The sequence below is a fragment of the Antedon bifida genome, chromosome 5 (genome assembly GCF_963402885.1).
Source record: "Antedon bifida chromosome 5, ecAntBifi1.1, whole genome shotgun sequence".
Classification (NCBI taxonomy): Eukaryota; Metazoa; Echinodermata; class Crinoidea; order Comatulida; family Antedonidae; genus Antedon; species Antedon bifida.
Genome location: NC_136230.1, coordinates 5,136,222 through 5,154,121, shown reverse-complemented (window position 1 = coordinate 5,154,121; position 17,900 = coordinate 5,136,222). Strand labels below are relative to the sequence as shown.

At 31.7% G+C, this 17,900-nt stretch overlaps 2 protein-coding genes across 4 annotated transcripts; one reads left to right on the top strand and one right to left on the bottom strand.

Moving 5' to 3' along the window:
• Window positions 1–115: 115 nt before the first annotated feature.
• Window positions 116–11,459, bottom strand: LOC144842392 (cyclin-I-like). The gene is made up of 7 exons (XM_078698838.1): window positions 11,278–11,459; window positions 9,950–10,103; window positions 7,915–8,049; window positions 5,915–5,989; window positions 4,218–4,358; window positions 3,511–3,741; window positions 116–2,220 (listed from the first exon to the last, which is right to left on the bottom strand). The coding sequence occupies exons 2-7, from the start codon at window positions 10,061–10,063 to the stop codon at window positions 1,933–1,935; spliced, it is 984 nt and encodes a 327-aa protein (XP_078554964.1). The 5' UTR covers window positions 10,064–10,103; window positions 11,278–11,459; the 3' UTR covers window positions 116–1,932.
• A 290-nt stretch (window positions 11,460–11,749) lies between these two features.
• Window positions 11,750–17,858, top strand: LOC144842156 (cyclin-G1-like). Of its 3 annotated transcripts, none has more exons than XM_078698554.1 (8): window positions 11,750–11,876; window positions 12,533–12,669; window positions 12,938–13,075; window positions 13,961–14,035; window positions 14,457–14,723; window positions 15,536–15,655; window positions 16,203–16,432; window positions 17,052–17,858. In XM_078698554.1, exons 2-8 carry the CDS (start codon window positions 12,565–12,567, stop codon window positions 17,185–17,187), a joined length of 1,071 nt encoding a protein of 356 aa, XP_078554680.1. In that variant the 5' UTR covers window positions 11,750–11,876; window positions 12,533–12,564; the 3' UTR covers window positions 17,188–17,858. The 3 variants fall into 3 exon arrangements, with proteins under 3 accessions (XP_078554680.1, XP_078554679.1, XP_078554678.1); XM_078698553.1 differs by having other exon boundaries at window positions 11,762–11,980; window positions 12,537–12,669; XM_078698552.1 differs by having other exon boundaries at window positions 11,763–11,980.
• Window positions 17,859–17,900: the final 42 nt, after the last annotated feature.

The window sequence follows — 17,900 nt, the reverse complement described above, 5'->3', positions numbered from 1 at the left end:
TTTCCAAACTGGGCGTGTACAGTGGCATATGATATTTACTGCAGTGTATTTTTTTTTGTCTGAACCTTTTGAAAAACAAAACGCATACTGTAGATAAAAAAAAGCAAGAAAACAGTTTTTATTTTTATCTGTTGCACTTTTATTGAACACAATGATACAGGTGAAGAAAAGTACATTAAAACATATTATGCATTTCACCTGTGATACCAGCATTACTAGGTGCAGCAAAAACATAGAAAGACAAACCAGTATTGACATTTCAGAAATAAAAACAATGATTTTGTCTAAAAGAATATGCCTTTTAGATCAATTGTGCTATGGAGGAATTGTGTGCATACCATTACAAAAAAACAAGACTGACAAATATATCATTACAAAATAATAAACAGATCTACAAAAATGATCAATATAAAACTATAATCTGTTAGACAAATTAGTAATACTGACAATCATGTGATAATGTGAGCTTTGGAAATGCATATTACTATACAGTTATTATATTATTTAGTGCATAATATAAGGTGATAATAACTTAGTGTGAAAGGCAAGTTTTAACTGAATATTACGAATCACAAGACAATAATAATTGGTAAGTAATATTTCATTACCGGTATAAGTGAATATCGGTAATCTTTAGTAGATAGACAAAACAATAATAATTATATTAAATGCTTACTTCTTCGAAAAAAGAAACATTCAAATCACATAACATAATGCTGCAGCACGAACACAACTTTAATTTTAATAAAAACAATATTTTTCTTTATGTATCTTATCTACAGTCAACTTTCCCAAAACACACAAAGGTTTTCCAAATTTTTTCTATTCATGCTATTTAAAATGCATTTGAAAAGCAGAAGTTTTGGACCAGTCCATAGGTGCCAGTTCGGGAAAGTCTACTGTGCAGATGTATGCATAGAGATACTATACTACTATTATAACATTGGTAATGTAAACAAATAGGAATGCACAGGTGACATTTATTGCTTGGTGTTTAAAAAAAATGTAAAAACTTGCATGACAATGACATGTTGTTGAGGTATAAAATAAATTTTACGATTTAACTATCATTAAATGAAACAATAAAAACGACCAACATTAATAGGTAGGTTGCGAAAACAAACATGTTGTAATAAGCCGTAGCCCACCATACCTCCAATAAAAGACCACCTCAAAGTATAATCTAAGCCTTTAAATACTGTGTATACACACCATCTAAGTCCCTGATCTTAAATTAGAGATGATATATATTATTTTTAAAATAAAATTATATACATACATAAAAGGTATGATATCTATCTTACAAAAAAAGTATTGTTTTGGTAATGATAAATAAACAGCATCGATAGTTAGAATAAGAATCTATCCAATAGAATTTCTTCATTCGCAAACGATTGATTAAATAAACCAATCAGAGCAATCGTAGAGAAAATCTATCGATTACCTTGAACTCATGATTATGATAAAATGTTTAAATAGGTGAAAACTTAAAATAGAGTAGCATACTTTAAATACATAGAGATATTATATAATATCTCTATGATTTGACAACACTGCAGTAGAATCATATCATCCAAACTCACAACATAATGTATAGAATATGCAACATATAATCACTAAAATAATTGCTCAGGTATTAACTAGATAAAGGATTATATTATTATTAGTTTATGATACATTTATTAAAACTATGCAGAGAAACTAAAGATCATGCATAAAGTATTAACAGTCTTTACATTATATTTTGTCTATGTACATCATCCCAAATAATCATACACTTTTTTTTTATACAAGAACTATACAAGGATCTTCCATAATACATCTTTTTTTGTCTTTTTTTTACACTATAAACTAATAATAAATACTGAACTATACAATACGTTTTTATCATATAAATATTATACAATTTTTTTCATGGTACTGTAAAGTTATCTAAACAGGCCTAACTGTCTGGAGTGGTGGGCATGGGGACATGTTAGAGCCTTTGCATTGCTGTTCTAAGGTGTCTGGTCGATTTCGTTCCCATCCACCTTCATATAATAACTTAATGCTGTCGAAGACCTCGTCAAGGTCGATGCTAGCCTGTTTGAGGTCTTGTTGAGCAGGTTTATCAATGACAGATGGTGGGTTTACGCAGTAGTAGACTGCATTGGTGGTTGGGTAGCCCATAAGGGTGTGGCTTATTACCTCACGACAATGGATTAGGTCTTGGCTCTCCACCTGAAATGAGAAAAAAAAAACAACCTCTGTTATAGTCAAACTCATTGGAACAATAGTAATGATATTGATACTCCTACAGAGGGATACAATATTGTCTTTTATTGTAGCCGTATTTTCCCCCAATAACGTCACACCAGTGACTGTAGATATCCTACACAGGGATACAATATTGTGTTTTATGGTAGCCTTATTATCCCCTGATAACGTCATACCTAGATAACGATAACAATATCACCCGCCCTGGACCTTTGAAGGTAAATTTGATGATATGAAGCGACTAGTCTGTCTAATACCAACAGACATACAATTTAAACTGTTACTCATAATCAGAAGACCAACAGGCTGCCATTGTACACAATGATGCATCGTCACCAAATTTGCATAATTACAATATTATGTAAATTTTAATTCTATACTGCCAAGGTTAGACAATTTGTAAATATAGAAAATTAGTCCTTGTGGTGTTTTACTTAATTGTATAAACTATTGGTTGTCTTTTACTAAATAAAATCCTTGACGAAATTATATAAGGATTAATTAATGCAGGTCTATCTCATTGTTTGAAATGGTAATTCTATTCAATTTGTATAACAAAAAGAGACAATGTTTATTCAGCTTAGGACTTTTAACTCTATTTAAGCTCATTTTATATTAAATAAGCTTCGTCACTCAGTACTACTAATTCAACTTTTAGTTAGTGGCCCTGACATAAAAACATGAGTAATTTAATCAGAGATGGGTCCTACTAAAAAATATTCAAATACATTACTATAGAGCCCCTATTATGGGGACACCTTTGGGAGATTCAACAATGTGTCCTCTGATTAGGGGTTGTTTGTTTCACAGGAAAGTTACCCTTATTATGGGGTGTCCAAAAGTGGTTTATTCTTTATTTATTTATACTGGGTGACTTCTTCAGTCAAAGAATGGTCTCCCAGAGGGCCCAGCTATGATCAGTGCCTGCGAGTGACAGTGACTGTGTGTGTACTATTACACTGGGGTAACGCCCAACGTCTCGAAAGATGTACTAGGTTTATAGTCCTTATCCGAGAAAACATGATTAAATGATAGTTGGTGTACTAAACGTCACTAAAGTAAGCCTTAAGTTCTATCTACACTATCAAACTTTATGTGACAAAAAATGTGATATGCCCATATATGGACATGATGATGTCATATCACTACCATATTTGGGCATATCACCAACATATTTGGGCACATCACACTGTTTTGTCAAACTAGTTTGATAGTGTAGACAGAGCTTAAGCCTGAACTAGGAAGTGTGTCTACCTTGACTGTGTCTTGCAACATAATTATGATTGACAGCCAGGCTGGTGTGAGTCTTTCAAGCTCCAGGCTTAGCAGACTGACCGCAATGTTCGATCCACTGTACTGGGACAGTACTCCGTTGCCCAGACTAATGATCAGACGCGTGGTCAAGATGGAGAGGTGACGAGAGGCGGTCATGTGACCTAAACCATTGAGTAGCTGTGGATGGTGTTCAATAAGCTGAGCATGCAACTGTAAAAAAAAAATTAAAATAATTATTTAATTATAAATAATTTTGACATTTCTTCTTTGTGAATTTTTAGTCATGATGGTAAAAACTCGTCTAAGAATAAAAGCCCCTCCAGAAATAATTTTGCAGACTCTTTTTGGTATTTGAATATAAGTACAAAAACCAATTTGTTGTTTAATATGGAAATCCATGCCATCCAATTTAACCAAGACCTTCGCATAATGCAAGTTTATTATGAAATCTTACATTAAAGTTTATAACATTCAAACAAAAGGCTCATAATAAAAATTCATTGTATTTTGGTGAATTGGTGTTTGGAGAAAAATAATTTGGTTCTTTATTCTTGGAATAGACTACGTAGGACTGTATGTCCAAGCATATCTCCCCATTTGGGGTTAAAATAAGTGATTATAGTACTGTATATCCACATTTCACTAGGATTAAATATTTTAATGTCACCACAAGAAAATGCACTTACAATTTGAAGGAATCCAAGGGATGTCGGAACGTGCATATCCCAGTTGAGTTTGTCTAGAATTGTGCGTTCCATTCGTAGGACTTCTGATACAGAACAACCGCATTTACTGACGCGTATTAGGTCACCAGTCAAGGGTACATCCTAAAATAAAAATAGAAAAAAAAAAAACAACCATAAATAATTTTTCTGTAGTGTTTTTCCAAAAATATGAGGAAGTATTGTAATAATGATTTATTTGGTTTATTATGCATGAAGTTTCATCAATATGAAATCTGTAATTTAACAATTACTTTATTACTGGTATCTATAAGTAGCAAGTCAAGTGGATTGCAAACAGGGAAGATTGTATATTGGAATAAAAACAAGGAATAAGGAAGCATAATTGGAAAAACAGAATGCTAATAACTTCCCAAGATTCACGGAATGTTAGGCAAGACAATAGTAAATGGTTAAATTATTATACAACACAAAAACAAAGCAAAATCCAGAAATTTAATGTAATGTCTGTTAAATAATGTCTAATATAAGTCTACAGTATGCACACTATGGGCAGTAATCTGCTATGTATGTCGCAAGATGTTCAGTGTTCATGATGATAAGAAGAAAGAATAGTAGTATAAGATACAGTAGTCTTTGTTAAAACATCACCGACATGGAAAGAATTAACTCAGAATTAACTATGCAGATTTTAGATAAAAACAAGATTGTAAAACCTAATACTAAGTGGTATATACAGTAGATACTGTATCATTTTCAAGGACAGTGGACCTTATTAATTAAATGAAGTAACCAAGACTAATTAATTAAATTGGCTTATACATCCTTTAATGCAATGATTAAATGCATTAGAGACTATTCCAGTTGAAAATTAGGGTTATTACTGATAAGAGAACATACCCATATGTGTTAGGGTTAAGATATACTTTTAAGCTGGTATCCTTCTAGGACGAAACCCAAGTTGTCATATCATTGCTCAAATTACGTTGCAAATACAAAATTTATCTTTTTCCCCCTCCCCCAACCCCATTTATCTCTAGAATATTCCAGATTTTACTTATTTTCTACAAGAGACACGACCTTCAGGCACTATCTCACAGAAATAATATTTTATTGTTTACAAGGCAAATATGAACACTCATTCAGGATTAGTGTCGTGTACTGTAGATAAGATCTAATGTATTACTTGTGTATTATTGGTATAGGGTTGAAACAGTGGGTAGGAAGTCCTACGGACACAATACACACCTATTTATGTTTTCCGTAAAAAACCACAACAGGATTCAATCAAATACGTCATACCAGGAAGAAAACAATAACCTATACGCTTACGTGAGTTTGAACAGACAACATCTTTACAACAATGAACAATTCTGTTTTGTTATCTTTTTAACATATTTGGTTAACTACCTAATCTCTACTTTTATTTACATTTTATCAGATAAATAATAATAAAAAATCTGACTCATTATTTACACCATGGCTTAAAATAGACTGGATGAAAATAAGAGTTTTTTTAAATTAAATCAAACACCAATTTGTAAAGCTCTGTCTACACTATTTTTGTTTCCAAATTATAGTGATATGCCCAATTATAGTAGTGATGACATCATCATTTCCATATATGGGCACATCACATTTGTTTGTCACATAAATTTTGATAGTGTAGACAGAGCTTAAGCAATATAACAAATGTTTACCTCATCTTCCTCCACCATTTTACTACCCAAGTACAAGCAGGCAACCGTTATACACATCATATATTTTGGGTGAACCTAAAAAGAAACACATTAAAAATGAATATTTTAAAATACTGAGATTATTATTACAATATTGTATCAATTGTTATAATCCTACTAATATTTCCTAATCAATAAAATATTTTTTCTTTTGTTGCCTTCTTCTAAATGAAAGGCATTTTTTAAAGTTTTGTTGTTTTTCCTGTTCTTTACATGAATTTATTATGAATAAGCAGTTTGTAGTAAACCATCTGTTTATATCAATGCAAATAACAATAAATTAGTATATATCATTTAATTTTTATAATATACTTGTTTTTTTTAAAATCTAACAAATTTATCCATTATAATGTTTAACGTTGTCAATATTAACAATATATTTAATTTATACGGTTATTTCTAAAAAATTTGAAAGAAACAAGAAACTGAAATTACGAAAATGAAAGGTCGCGAAATAGTTGGAAATGTAAAATCACAAACATTTTGGGCTTTACAGTACAGGTACTGTATACACAAAATATTTTTAATAGGGTATTTTTAATTTTAAACATTCCACCATTTGGAATACATAGCTTGAAACATTTTCCCAACTTTACTATATCATCTATCACATAAGAAGATTACTCTTAAATCATAAAATTACAACCTTCAACGTAGTGACACATGCTGTCCATTTACATTACAATCTCAGCATTTTTTTTAAAGGTGCATACATTATCAAGCAATTTGCTAGGCAGGCGCAATTGTAGCTAATTGGATCCCTGTCATTTCACCACAGGTAAAGAATGCTTATTTGCCTGTAGTGTATTCCTCTGATCTAAATATTCTATGATTGAGGGTAGCCAGCATAAATACACTAATAACATTGAATAAACGCAGGCACTGTGTTAAATTAAAATGAATATTAATACAGCAATTTCGTATATTTTTATTCATTTGTTTCAATTTATATTTCAAGAGGGCTGGTTTTTATTGTTAAATATACTGTCCTTCACTGAAATTTTTTTTTTTCTATCAAAGTGTTTTACTTTATAAAAACTGTGAAATGGCTTATTCAACGCCTTTTTTTTTTTTATTAATCTTCATTTTTCATGTTTTTGGGGGACAATACAGTCCATCTTTAAGTATTCTTTATAAATGTAAAACAAATATTAATTTTAATATTATTATTTAATTAAGTGTACTGTATATAATGAAATTAATATTTGGTAACTGCACAATAAAAGTATAAATTGACATATGCTGAAATGACAAAAACAATTATTGGAGCTTACATTCAATAAAAATTATCGCTTTGACTTTTAAAAACAAATATGTCAAAATTCCTCTTTTAGATACTAAGTTAATACTTTAATTATTCAAATCTGTTATTATCAAAATCTACAATTGTCAATAAATTTGAAATCACTGTGACTGAAGTAGATCACTTGACAATGTAAATAGTGCATACACTGTACCTGGCTACGACAGGTAAACACGTCTCAATTAGTACTAACGTAAAGAACACTGATAATGGTGGATTAATCATAGTGGGTTGCACGTATACCATAGATGGCGTGCAAAATATGAGCACCCTTTTTCAAGTGGTCTCTGTCGATATTATTTATGGTTAGTGAAATCTGTAATTTTCCCAAAAATTTTAGTTTTTCACCTAAAAACAGACAAACTTACACCAATTTCAATTTTTTCTTCTTCATAAATTGTGTCCTTTTATAGTTCTAGTTGAGATCTAATCAAAATTAGTTGGTTTGTAGGTTTGTACAGGGTTCTTGGGGGTTTGTACGAGGTTGGCGCAAGGTTTAAGCAGTTTAGTAATACCTGTTGAGAAGCATGGCTCTTAAGGCAAATCATTGAATATGGGGGTATACCCATTGATTGTGAGAGTAGAAAATATCCATTGATAAAATATAGTGCAAAATTTGTATCATAAATATTGAATTTTAAACCACTTTAAAACTCACCTTCATAACACTGAGGAAGCGATCCAAGTAATTGATACTGTGTACGAGAGTCTCCGGGTGAAACTCAAACACGGCATTCTTTTCATATAACCACATCACAGCATAATCACGATCATCCATAGTAATGTACTTATCCTATCAAATAAATAAAATATAAAAAGTATAGTTTAAATTAATTGCTATATGTAGCTATCCACATTTTTAGAGCATAATTTTATTGCTGCATTTTGTGGAAAAAAAAACATAATATACAGTACGTTAGTTTAGGTACTAGACTGTAATTAGTAAAGATAAATATTTTGGCACATATGGCGTTTCATACGTATAATACTTGAGCTCACAATTTTCAGACAAAAATCTAAATTAATATAATACTACAATAATACAGACTTGGGGCAAGTCTAACAGTACAGTATGTGTACAATACACAACATTTAATTTAGGTGATTTTTTTACAAAATTCAACAATACTGTACACAATTAACACTGGTAATGATTCTACTGTAAAATTTAATTACTACTGTAGGTCATGTGAGGTTAAGGTGGTAAAACCGAAATTAGCCTTTGGGAAGGTTTGTCAAGTCCTGACTAGACTGTGGTATACTACAACACTAATAAGGCAATACAGAGTGTGGTTACAGAAAACTTTACATACACTTTCATTGTTGTTTTTGTGGAAGGCCATGTAAACAGAAACTACTCTTTGTATTAAGCTCTGTCTAAAATTGTGATATTTAGGCACATCACACATTTTTGTCAAACTATTACAGAGCTTTACAGTACATATACCAAGTATTCTACATTGGCAGAAAGAACTTGCTGTAATTTGTAAATTAAAAAAAATATACATTTTAAACAATTTTGTTTTTTTTTATTATTAATGAAGAAAAAACATTTTTTATAATCCGATATCAGGTTTATGAACAGTAAATTCATTTATTAATACTCCAACTCTATAATATTTTAAATATTTTATGACATAAAGAGTAGACCATTCATATTTAATCAGATAAGAGATAAAAAGTCAAGATGCATGTGACGTAGATTGATACTAAAAGCATTGTTTGGGGAAGTATAATAATCCAGTATTCAAGCTACAGCGGTCATGTGACAACCACCTGCCACTCATTGGCTGGCTTGGCTACACACAAAGAAAATACAGTAATAATAATATGAAAATAATACAGAAACGAAACCCAACTACAGTTATTACTGTATGTTGTATTATTTATAATTCTATTCATTTTATTCAAAAACATAAATTCTTGTGGATATTGAAACAGTTCAACCAGAAAACTAACAAAAACATAATTTCATCATCCTATACAAAGTTACTACAAGGAAAAACATTTGCATAAAAAAAAAATTTGACTTCATAGAATTTACACAAACAATGTAATTTCTAAATATAGTATAGCAAATTCCAAATTATTATTATACCAGAAAACACTAACTGTATATGACTGGAGCATAGTCAGAGTAAGCCTAGATACAAAATTTAGAACATTAGGGGGGTGGGATTATTTACCAACCTGACCATATATGGTACAGTTACAGTTAGTTAGTGGTGCATAAATAGTAATTTTGATTTTTTAAAGGAAAAAAAAGGTAAAAATATTTAGATTTAAAAAGATTTACAATCAGCAGAAAATCAACTTGTGAAATCAAATCACTTATGATATGATGCAATCATGTGTAAGATAATTGTAATTGTCTAACGAGACTATTAGATGAACAATACTAGCTAATCATCCATGAAATAATAATAATAATAATAATCAAATTTATAGCAATAACATGCCCAAAATAAAGAAGCTAACTTGCCTTTAATACATCACAATTTAAATAAAAATATTAAGCATACTGATAAAAATAAGGATACCTTAAAAAGCACAGAAAGAGATCCCCTTATTTTTTTTTCAGGGTAATGATCTCCTGTTTTTCTGGGGTAGAAGATAATCCCCTATTTTGTTAGGGGTAGGAGATGATCCTCCTTTATTTTTTACCAGTTTTGACAGTATTATGTATTACTTACCTCAGAATCATCAAGGTTGGTAAGGCATGGTACCCAAAGTTTCTCTTCTCTCTCCATCTCTTTCTCCAACATGCCTTGTAACCTCCTCACATCAAAAACCTTGCGCATCCTCATTTTGTTGATAACCACCACCACACACAACTACACAAAGGACCTTAAAAAGAAAAAAAAAATCAAATTATTGTTGTAATAATTTTTTCATCATTGACTGTGCTTTTGAAAATGTGAATACGAATATGGAAATACATTATTTGCAATAAAAAAAAAGTTTGGTATATTTTATACATTTTTAGAAAACTAACTGTACATTCATTCTAATTTCCCTGTTTGTATAATTACAGTACTAAGCCATACAAAAACATCTCAGGGTCTTAAGAAGTGTTCTTTTCATGAACCACCAAATTTCCCAATAAAATAATAGGCTTACAACAATGCATACAAAGATAGCAAAGTTAATCACAATGAATATTTAATACCACCATTTTTAACCAAAAATAATTACTACACCACACCTACAAACAATAGAACATTCAAGAATAGACATTTTGATTATAGAATTATGCTATAAATACTGGCGAAATTAAAGTTGACTCAGTCATAGGGAATTTTTGCTTGACCTAATTATTGCCAATATATTCTTTCATTTTCATTGCATCAGTTTATTGGGGCCAAAAGGGATGTTGTTTGCATTAAGTATTGTTTGCTTTGCAAACAATTCAGGACATGACATCAACAAGTACAGGCAAGAAACTGAAAACAATATTATTAAGCAAAATGGCTTACATAAGCACTATGCGAAAATATTAATTATTAATAATTATGTTTCAAAGGTAGGTGTATAAATATAATGAAAAAGTTGCAGGTGGTTTAAAATAATTCATTATTATAAAGAGTAGGGAACGATGACAAATAATGATTAATGTAAACGAAATATTTATCCCCATTTTGTACATTTAGAAATAATATATTTGAATATTGTTGTGAATTTCAAATTGGGGAATAACATATTAAGCTGCTGTACATAGTCAGTACAAATCATTTTTCAATCATCAAAATTGTTTGTTTCCTGATGTACCAACGAAAAAAATAGGCCTGTTCAGTTAGTAGGTTAATGATAATATGTTAGAGGACATAAGCTTCATAATAAACTGAATATTTTACACAATTTTAATAAAAGACAAAGTTAAAAACACAAAAATATAGCCTACGCCCTAGATACGCCTAGCTAGCTAGGCCTCTTGTTTATCAAACAAAACGGTTGACCCCATTTCGGTTGTTGTTGAGATCAGCTGTCAAACCCAACCCTGAACAGAAAAGAAATTGCTTACCTCTCACTCACAAAAGAAACAAAACCATTGGTTTGTTAGGTTAGTGTGAGCACTAAGCTTCACAAATAATACCAGTATCTTCTAACACATTTTGTACATCTTATTTAACAGAAAAAAATGAAAAATTTCTATTGAAAAAAAATTTGATGTTTAGCCTCCGAAGGATAGCGAAGTAATTACAGCTGACGAGTGACGTTTTTGTTTGGTCCAATAGTCAACGATTACCTTATTTGTATCAAACCGCAAAAAATAGTTCCAAACTAAAGTCAAAATAATTTGACAAAGTGTAATTTTTACATCCTACAATTTAGTTAATTTAAATGTGATATTAAATATCTGTAAGATTATCCAAAAAATTTGTATGCATAATTTCATGTTAACAATAAGCGGTTGAATCTAAAATGCATCTGTTTGGGTTATTCGCCATTTGGCAATTATGCAAAAGAGATTCGCTTCATTGGTTTTCTGCCAACGATCCAGAAAAGGCGCGCAGTTCAAATTCTGATAAATATCTTTGTTGTTTTGAAGAGGGAAGTTGGTCCACCACCAGTATAAAACACTGCGTGCAGCTGATTGATACCACCGACGAAGTGAACATTGTTCGTAGACATTCTTCCCGCTCTCACGACAGCTGCAGGCCTAGGCCTAGCTACACATTGCTTCTTTCTATTATTATAGGTGTAGCTAATAAAGTAGTATTTTGGTTAGTTGAATTGCAAAAAATATTGGCCAAGTATGCAGGACAGATTAGGCTAGCCAACCTTCCATACTAGTTTTTAGGCCTCTCTTTATTTATTTCATTAGGTCTGGTCAGCAGGCCATCATCATATTCATGGTCATATAGATGGTGGAATGGAGGTATATTACCTCCAATTGGGTAGGCATCATAGATCCATCATAGCTTTACCACCAGCCTCCACTGCATGTTAAGCTAGGCTACCTGTTAGTTAGTGTTACTATTATAGGCCTAGTAGGCCTAGTATTATATTTACTGTTTTATATAGAAATATTTTTCCCTGGTTACCATACCAAGAAGAAAACTTAGTATACCTTTCGACCTTGCTTGGACCTTTAAGTTTTAGTCTGGTTCAATTAATTATGCAAATGCATGTTTTGTATACAAATTTCTTTACATTAGAAAACCTATCATAGGTTTATTTGTTTATTTGCTCCTAAAAAAAATTGTTTAAATCAGTGTTTGCTAGGAATCTGAAAATAATTCTGATATCAAACACTGTTTTACTGTATTTTACAGATAGTTTGCTAGATAAACACTGAAGCAAGAAAATGGCAGCCACCTACATAGATCAACTATTAAACGACCTTCATTCAGCTCTAAAATCTGAAGAAAAATATAGCCCACATATAGGTTATTTACAATTTTCAAACAAGGTATTTTAACTTCATTTTTTAAATGTGGGACAGGTCCATCCTAACACAGCATTAAACAAGAAATATTTCTTACAAAATACTACTACTGTCTACATACATCTTAATATTATCAACAAATATGTTTTCATAGATTCTCTTTTCCCAGATGTGCTTTGGGGTTTGCACGTCAGAGTTTCCAAATAACCCACTTTTTCAGCCGTAGTACTACAAGCTACCGCATGGTAACTGAATATAAAAAAAATATATTTTACTGTATCTTCTTTTCTAGAAATCTGGTGACTTAACAATAGACTTGTACATCAAAGTGGTTGACAGACTTCGTTGCTTAAACCGTTTCTACAAACTCTCTCCTGAAACATTCTTCCAGGCGGTGAACATTATGGGAAGATTTTTATCAATTGTTAAAGTAAGCATCCATAGCACTGGAAGAATTAAAAATTATTAAAATAATTCCTTTTTCAGTATAATAGAACAATTGTTATGGGGCACCTTCAGTGACGTAATGGCTATGAGCGCTCACTGGCTAAACCCAGAGGCACCGGAGCTTATGGAGGCCCTGAGAAGTGCAGAGAGGAAAAAACAGACATTAAAATATGTTGAAAAGGGCTAAAAACACTAGAGGGCTGGCTCCAGCATTCCTAAACCAGGGGCATTTGTGCTACGCTACTGGGTAGGGACCCAACACAGTGTGCCTTTAATACAGTGTCCACTGGGGTTGGCCTTGGTGGCAAAGCACATTAATCTTTTGTCTCGCCTCATAGAGATGTCCCCTGCTTATGGATGTCCCAAGGTGGTTCTACTTATAACTACATTTTATTTTGCATAATGCAGCTTTTTTTAAAGTGTTTCTATAAATGTTTATGTAGTATAAAATGTTGTTTGTTCACAAATAAACAATTTCCGTCTCATTTCCTGCATGCTTTATAAAACTATTCATGTATGCCTAAATTATATTATACATTTACTTCCTTCAAACATGGAGAAAAAATATTTCCTTCATGCTACAAATGACAAGAGGTTATAACAAGTCTTTATATTAGGTGTAGCCCTTAATGTTGTTTACTGCGTAACTTTTCTGACAATTGATGTGTTAAAAACCCCTCAATTAAATAAATTCAGCTGAAATACCCAATCACAGCTTAAACATCAAGTGAAAACGTTTAAAAATTTTAAATAATAGAGGGTGCGCTATAGAAAAAATTGTAATGTTTAATGAAAGTTGACCAAAAAAAATTCTGACCCCTAGACATTTTTGAATTTGTTTAAGAATATTTTTTTTTCATTTGTTTAGGCCCGAGCTCATCATATCATGTGTGTGAGTACATGTTGTTTTTACATGGCAGTCAAGACAATAGAAGAACCAAAGGTATGTTCACACTGAAAACAGGCTAGACTGGTCACAACATACTGTATTTACTTGTAGGTACAGACCATTCTCTATAGGGTTCTAGAATGATTTGGATATTGAAGTGTACAGTTTTAGTAAATTGTAAACTAAATAAATCTATTAAAATTCTACACTATCAAACTCTATGAAATGTGATGTGTCCATATATGGACATGATGATGTCATATCACTACCATATTTGGGCATGCCATACCATATTTGGGCATGCCATACCATATTATACCATACACTTTTTTTTGTCAAACTAGTTTAATAGTGTAGACTATTAAAGCTTTAAAGAAATGTTGTGAATTAGAAATTATATTATCGGTTTATACAATTATTTAATTTAAAATAATCTCAATGTAATTCATTTATTTTACCTAATTTTCATTACTAGAATCATATGTGTGCAAAACATTTACTACGCATCAGCCAATGCAGGGCATCTTTAAGTGACCTCTCGCGTATGGAACGTATTATTTTAGAAAAGCTTCAGTTCGACATTCAGGGTACCAACTCAAACACCTTTCTGCAGATCTATCATTCATTTTGTAAATCAAACAACGCAATGAATATACAGAGCAACACGTGGCAGGAGTTTTTGGACAGGATTACGAGAAAACTAGAAGCATCCATGTGCCATTTTGCCTTTGTTCATTATAAGGTAATGTAACATTTATCAGGCCTTTTCTTTTGAGGTGAGCAAGTGCGATCACTCACCTAACACACTCCTAAACTGCCGTTGAGGAGTGTGATTTAAATTTGGTAAACTTCTACACACCAAAATACAAACGGCACACCTACAGCACCCCTGAATGTATTGAGGAGTACAATTTGTAGCACAGCTATAATTTTAAAAAGACAAGGCCTGATTTATTCTCGGAATAATTAATAATAATTACCACATTTCTATAGCGCCCTCTTTATGAATAATCATTCTCAAAGGTAATTTACATAGCACATTATTACCCGGTCAATATTTGGTTAAATTTGTTCTCTTCCCGTTTTGTAATTTTTTTTTTGTAAACGAGCAATTCAAACCACGATCTCACGATCAGTAATCCAACGTCCAATAATGGTACGACAGGCGGCTTATTACCAGACACCTTTCCTGTTAATGGTGGGAGTTTCCCCGATATTTCGAGTTAGCTCCTGCTACAGGTGCTTTTTGTTTTGGATATACAAAAAACATTTACCATTGAGGCCCAACTACGCTGCATTTAGAAAGTGCCTGGCATACTGCTTGTTTAGGATTTGGTAATAGTGCCCTCTGTTCTTGGATGAATTTAAAAAAAAAAGTATAGCACCCTCTATGGTTTGGCTATGCTTTATAAAGTCTTCTTTTTACCATAATTAAATTGATGTTTGAATATATACTTTGAATTTTAGGATCTCCATTTTCTTCAAAGAAAACCCTTCTAGAAGAATATGCCATGAAAGCTTTTTATTTTCATTAGAATTTTTTTTATCTTGCAGTCTTCCGTAAAAGCTTTAGCATTATTAACGTACGAGTTGGCGGATTTTGCTCGCGTTCATTGTAACCCGGCTGAGCGTGAATGGACAAGGTGTCTACTAGCTCTACAACTCCATACACGTGTAAGTGAACTGTTAATGTAAGCTCTTTCTACACTATCAAACTAGTTTGGTGTGATGTGCACAAATATGGTAGTGATATTCCCAAATATGGTATTGATCACCATGTCCATATATGGGCACATTACATTTTTTTATCACATAAAGTTTGATAGTGTAGAAATTGCTTAATATGAAATGGAATGATGTATACTATACAAGTAGGCCTATGCGCAGATTAATCTATCGTTTACCGTTTACTGTCCCAAAACAAAAGCACATAAGACAAGCAGGTCATTTATAGACCTCATTAAATCTTGGTTCCCACTAGGATGCAATGCAAGTAATTTAACCAATCACAAGCAATAGATTATTCAAATTGTCGCGCTGCGTCTACGTCCTTGTGTTGCATCCTAGTGGCAAACAAAGCTTTAGTCGTGGAAAGCAAATTTCTGTTTTACCCTATCCACCCAGCCCCCTAACATCATGCTGATGTTTCCTAGTTTGTATTTCTACCCCTTCATAATTTTTGTTTCTTTAAAACAATTGTTTTTTTTTTCATACTTACCAGATGTCCGATAGTGAATTACTACAATGCAAGTCCTTAATGAGAGATTTTCTTGACATTTATGCATCACCTGAATGCAAGCGCCCTCATAGTAAACTGTCATGGACAGTGTCGATGCGAACAGCAAAGCAGATACGCATGAGTTGTATGACAGCCTGCCATCTTCCGCCAATACCTGAAAATGAACCGCCACATTTAAGGACGTCTGATGGAGAGTCCATCACTGCAGAAAGGTTAGATTTTATACATACAATAGAGCCCCTATTAAGGGGACACCTTTGACACCCAGCTCTGTCTACACTTTCAAACTAGTTTGACAAAAAAGTGTGATGTGCCCAAATATGGTAGTGACATACCCAAATATAGCAGTGATATGACATCATCGTCACATTTTTTTGTCACATAAAGTTTGATAGTGTAGACAGAGCTTAATAGGGGTTTCCCCTGAATAGAGGTTGGCCGTAGTGTAAAAAATATATTTTGGCTTGTTCATTTTTACAGGGAAGTATCCCTGTAATAGAATACATTAGAACGCCCATGAACTAAAATTGTTAAAACATATTTCCCCCTCATTTATTTCATAGGACAGTGTCCCTTAATAGGGATTTCCCAAAGGGATATTTTCTACCAACATTTTTTTCATTGATTATTTTCATATCAAAATTAACATTACCACTTAAACTCCGTCTACACTATGTGTGTGATGTGATGTGATGTGTCCAAATATGGTAGTAATATGCCCAAATATGGTAGTGATATGCCCAAATATGGTAGTGATATGACATCATTTTGTTGTCACATAAAGTATGATTGTGTAAACAGAGCTTAACATTGTTTTATTGTTTTTCATAGTTCATCTGATGACAATTCTGAATGTACCAGTCCGGTCACAGATGACGTCTTTATCGACGATTCCACGTCACCTACTGAAGACTGTTCCGCATTCTTGTTCCCTTGGAATGTGCGTACAATCTGCCAGTCCTTATAGTTGAATCTGTTTAACAAAAACAATTTAATTCAAAGGTTAAATATAAAATGATTTTTATACAAAAATATCAAATCATTTGTTCTTGCCTTATCTAAAATGTATTCAAAATTTAATGTGAAATGGTTAAGTACTTTGCCATAACAAATATATTTAAGTAAATGTTGTAAAAGTTTTTAACATGCTATTAAAACAGAAACTGATTATTTAAAATATTTTCAAATTAAGAAATATATCACAATATATTACATGTAATAAATAATTGTTGCTAATTTAAATTTTTAATATGGTAATTTAAAACAGTACTTGTGAATTGTGTGTGACGTCTATAACATTTTAAAATCATTTTTTTAAGGTTTAAAAGTTTTACAATTTTGAATTGTGTGTGAAAAAATAAATTAACTGTATTTTAAAAGGGTGGTTATATTTTTGTAACCTTTTTATATATGTGAAATTTTTAGTTTTAAATAATGTAATTTAAAGTAAATTTGTAATTTGTATTTTTAAATTAGTAAACGAGAAATCCTTATTTTGATAGTTAACAAGTTTTATTTAGCAAAATGTACTTATTTATTTAGTGACAAAAACAGAATAACCTTACTCGTGTATTTTTGCATAGTTTTGTATTTGTATATTGTTATATTTTAGCAGAAACAATAAATAATTATACTGTAGTTAAATGCAAGTTTGTTTTTGTTTACATGAACGAATTTCAC

What these genes read in the sequence shown, in the direction of transcription:
- LOC144842156 (XM_078698554.1), top strand. Translation starts at nt 12,565, where the DNA reads ATGGCAGCCACCTACATAGATCAACTATTAAACGACCTTCATTCAGCT. An exon ending in ATTTACAATTTTCAAACAAG is followed by an intron (nt 12,670 to 12,937) that starts GTATTTTAACTT and finishes CTTCTTTTCTAG; the next exon opens with AAATCTGGTGACTTAACAAT. An exon ending in GAGTCCATCACTGCAGAAAG is followed by an intron (nt 16,433 to 17,051) that starts GTTAGATTTTAT and finishes TGTTTTTCATAG; the next exon opens with TTCATCTGATGACAATTCTG.
- LOC144842392 (XM_078698838.1), bottom strand. Translation starts at nt 10,063, where the DNA reads ATGAGGATGCGCAAGGTTTTTGATGTGAGGAGGTTACAAGGCATGTTG. An exon ending in CCAACCTTGATGATTCTGAG is followed by an intron (nt 8,050 to 9,949) that starts GTAAGTAATACA and finishes TTTATTTGATAG; the next exon opens with GATAAGTACATTACTATGGA. An exon ending in TGTTGCAAGACACAGTCAAG is followed by an intron (nt 2,221 to 3,510) that starts GTAGACACACTT and finishes TTCTCATTTCAG; the next exon opens with GTGGAGAGCCAAGACCTAAT.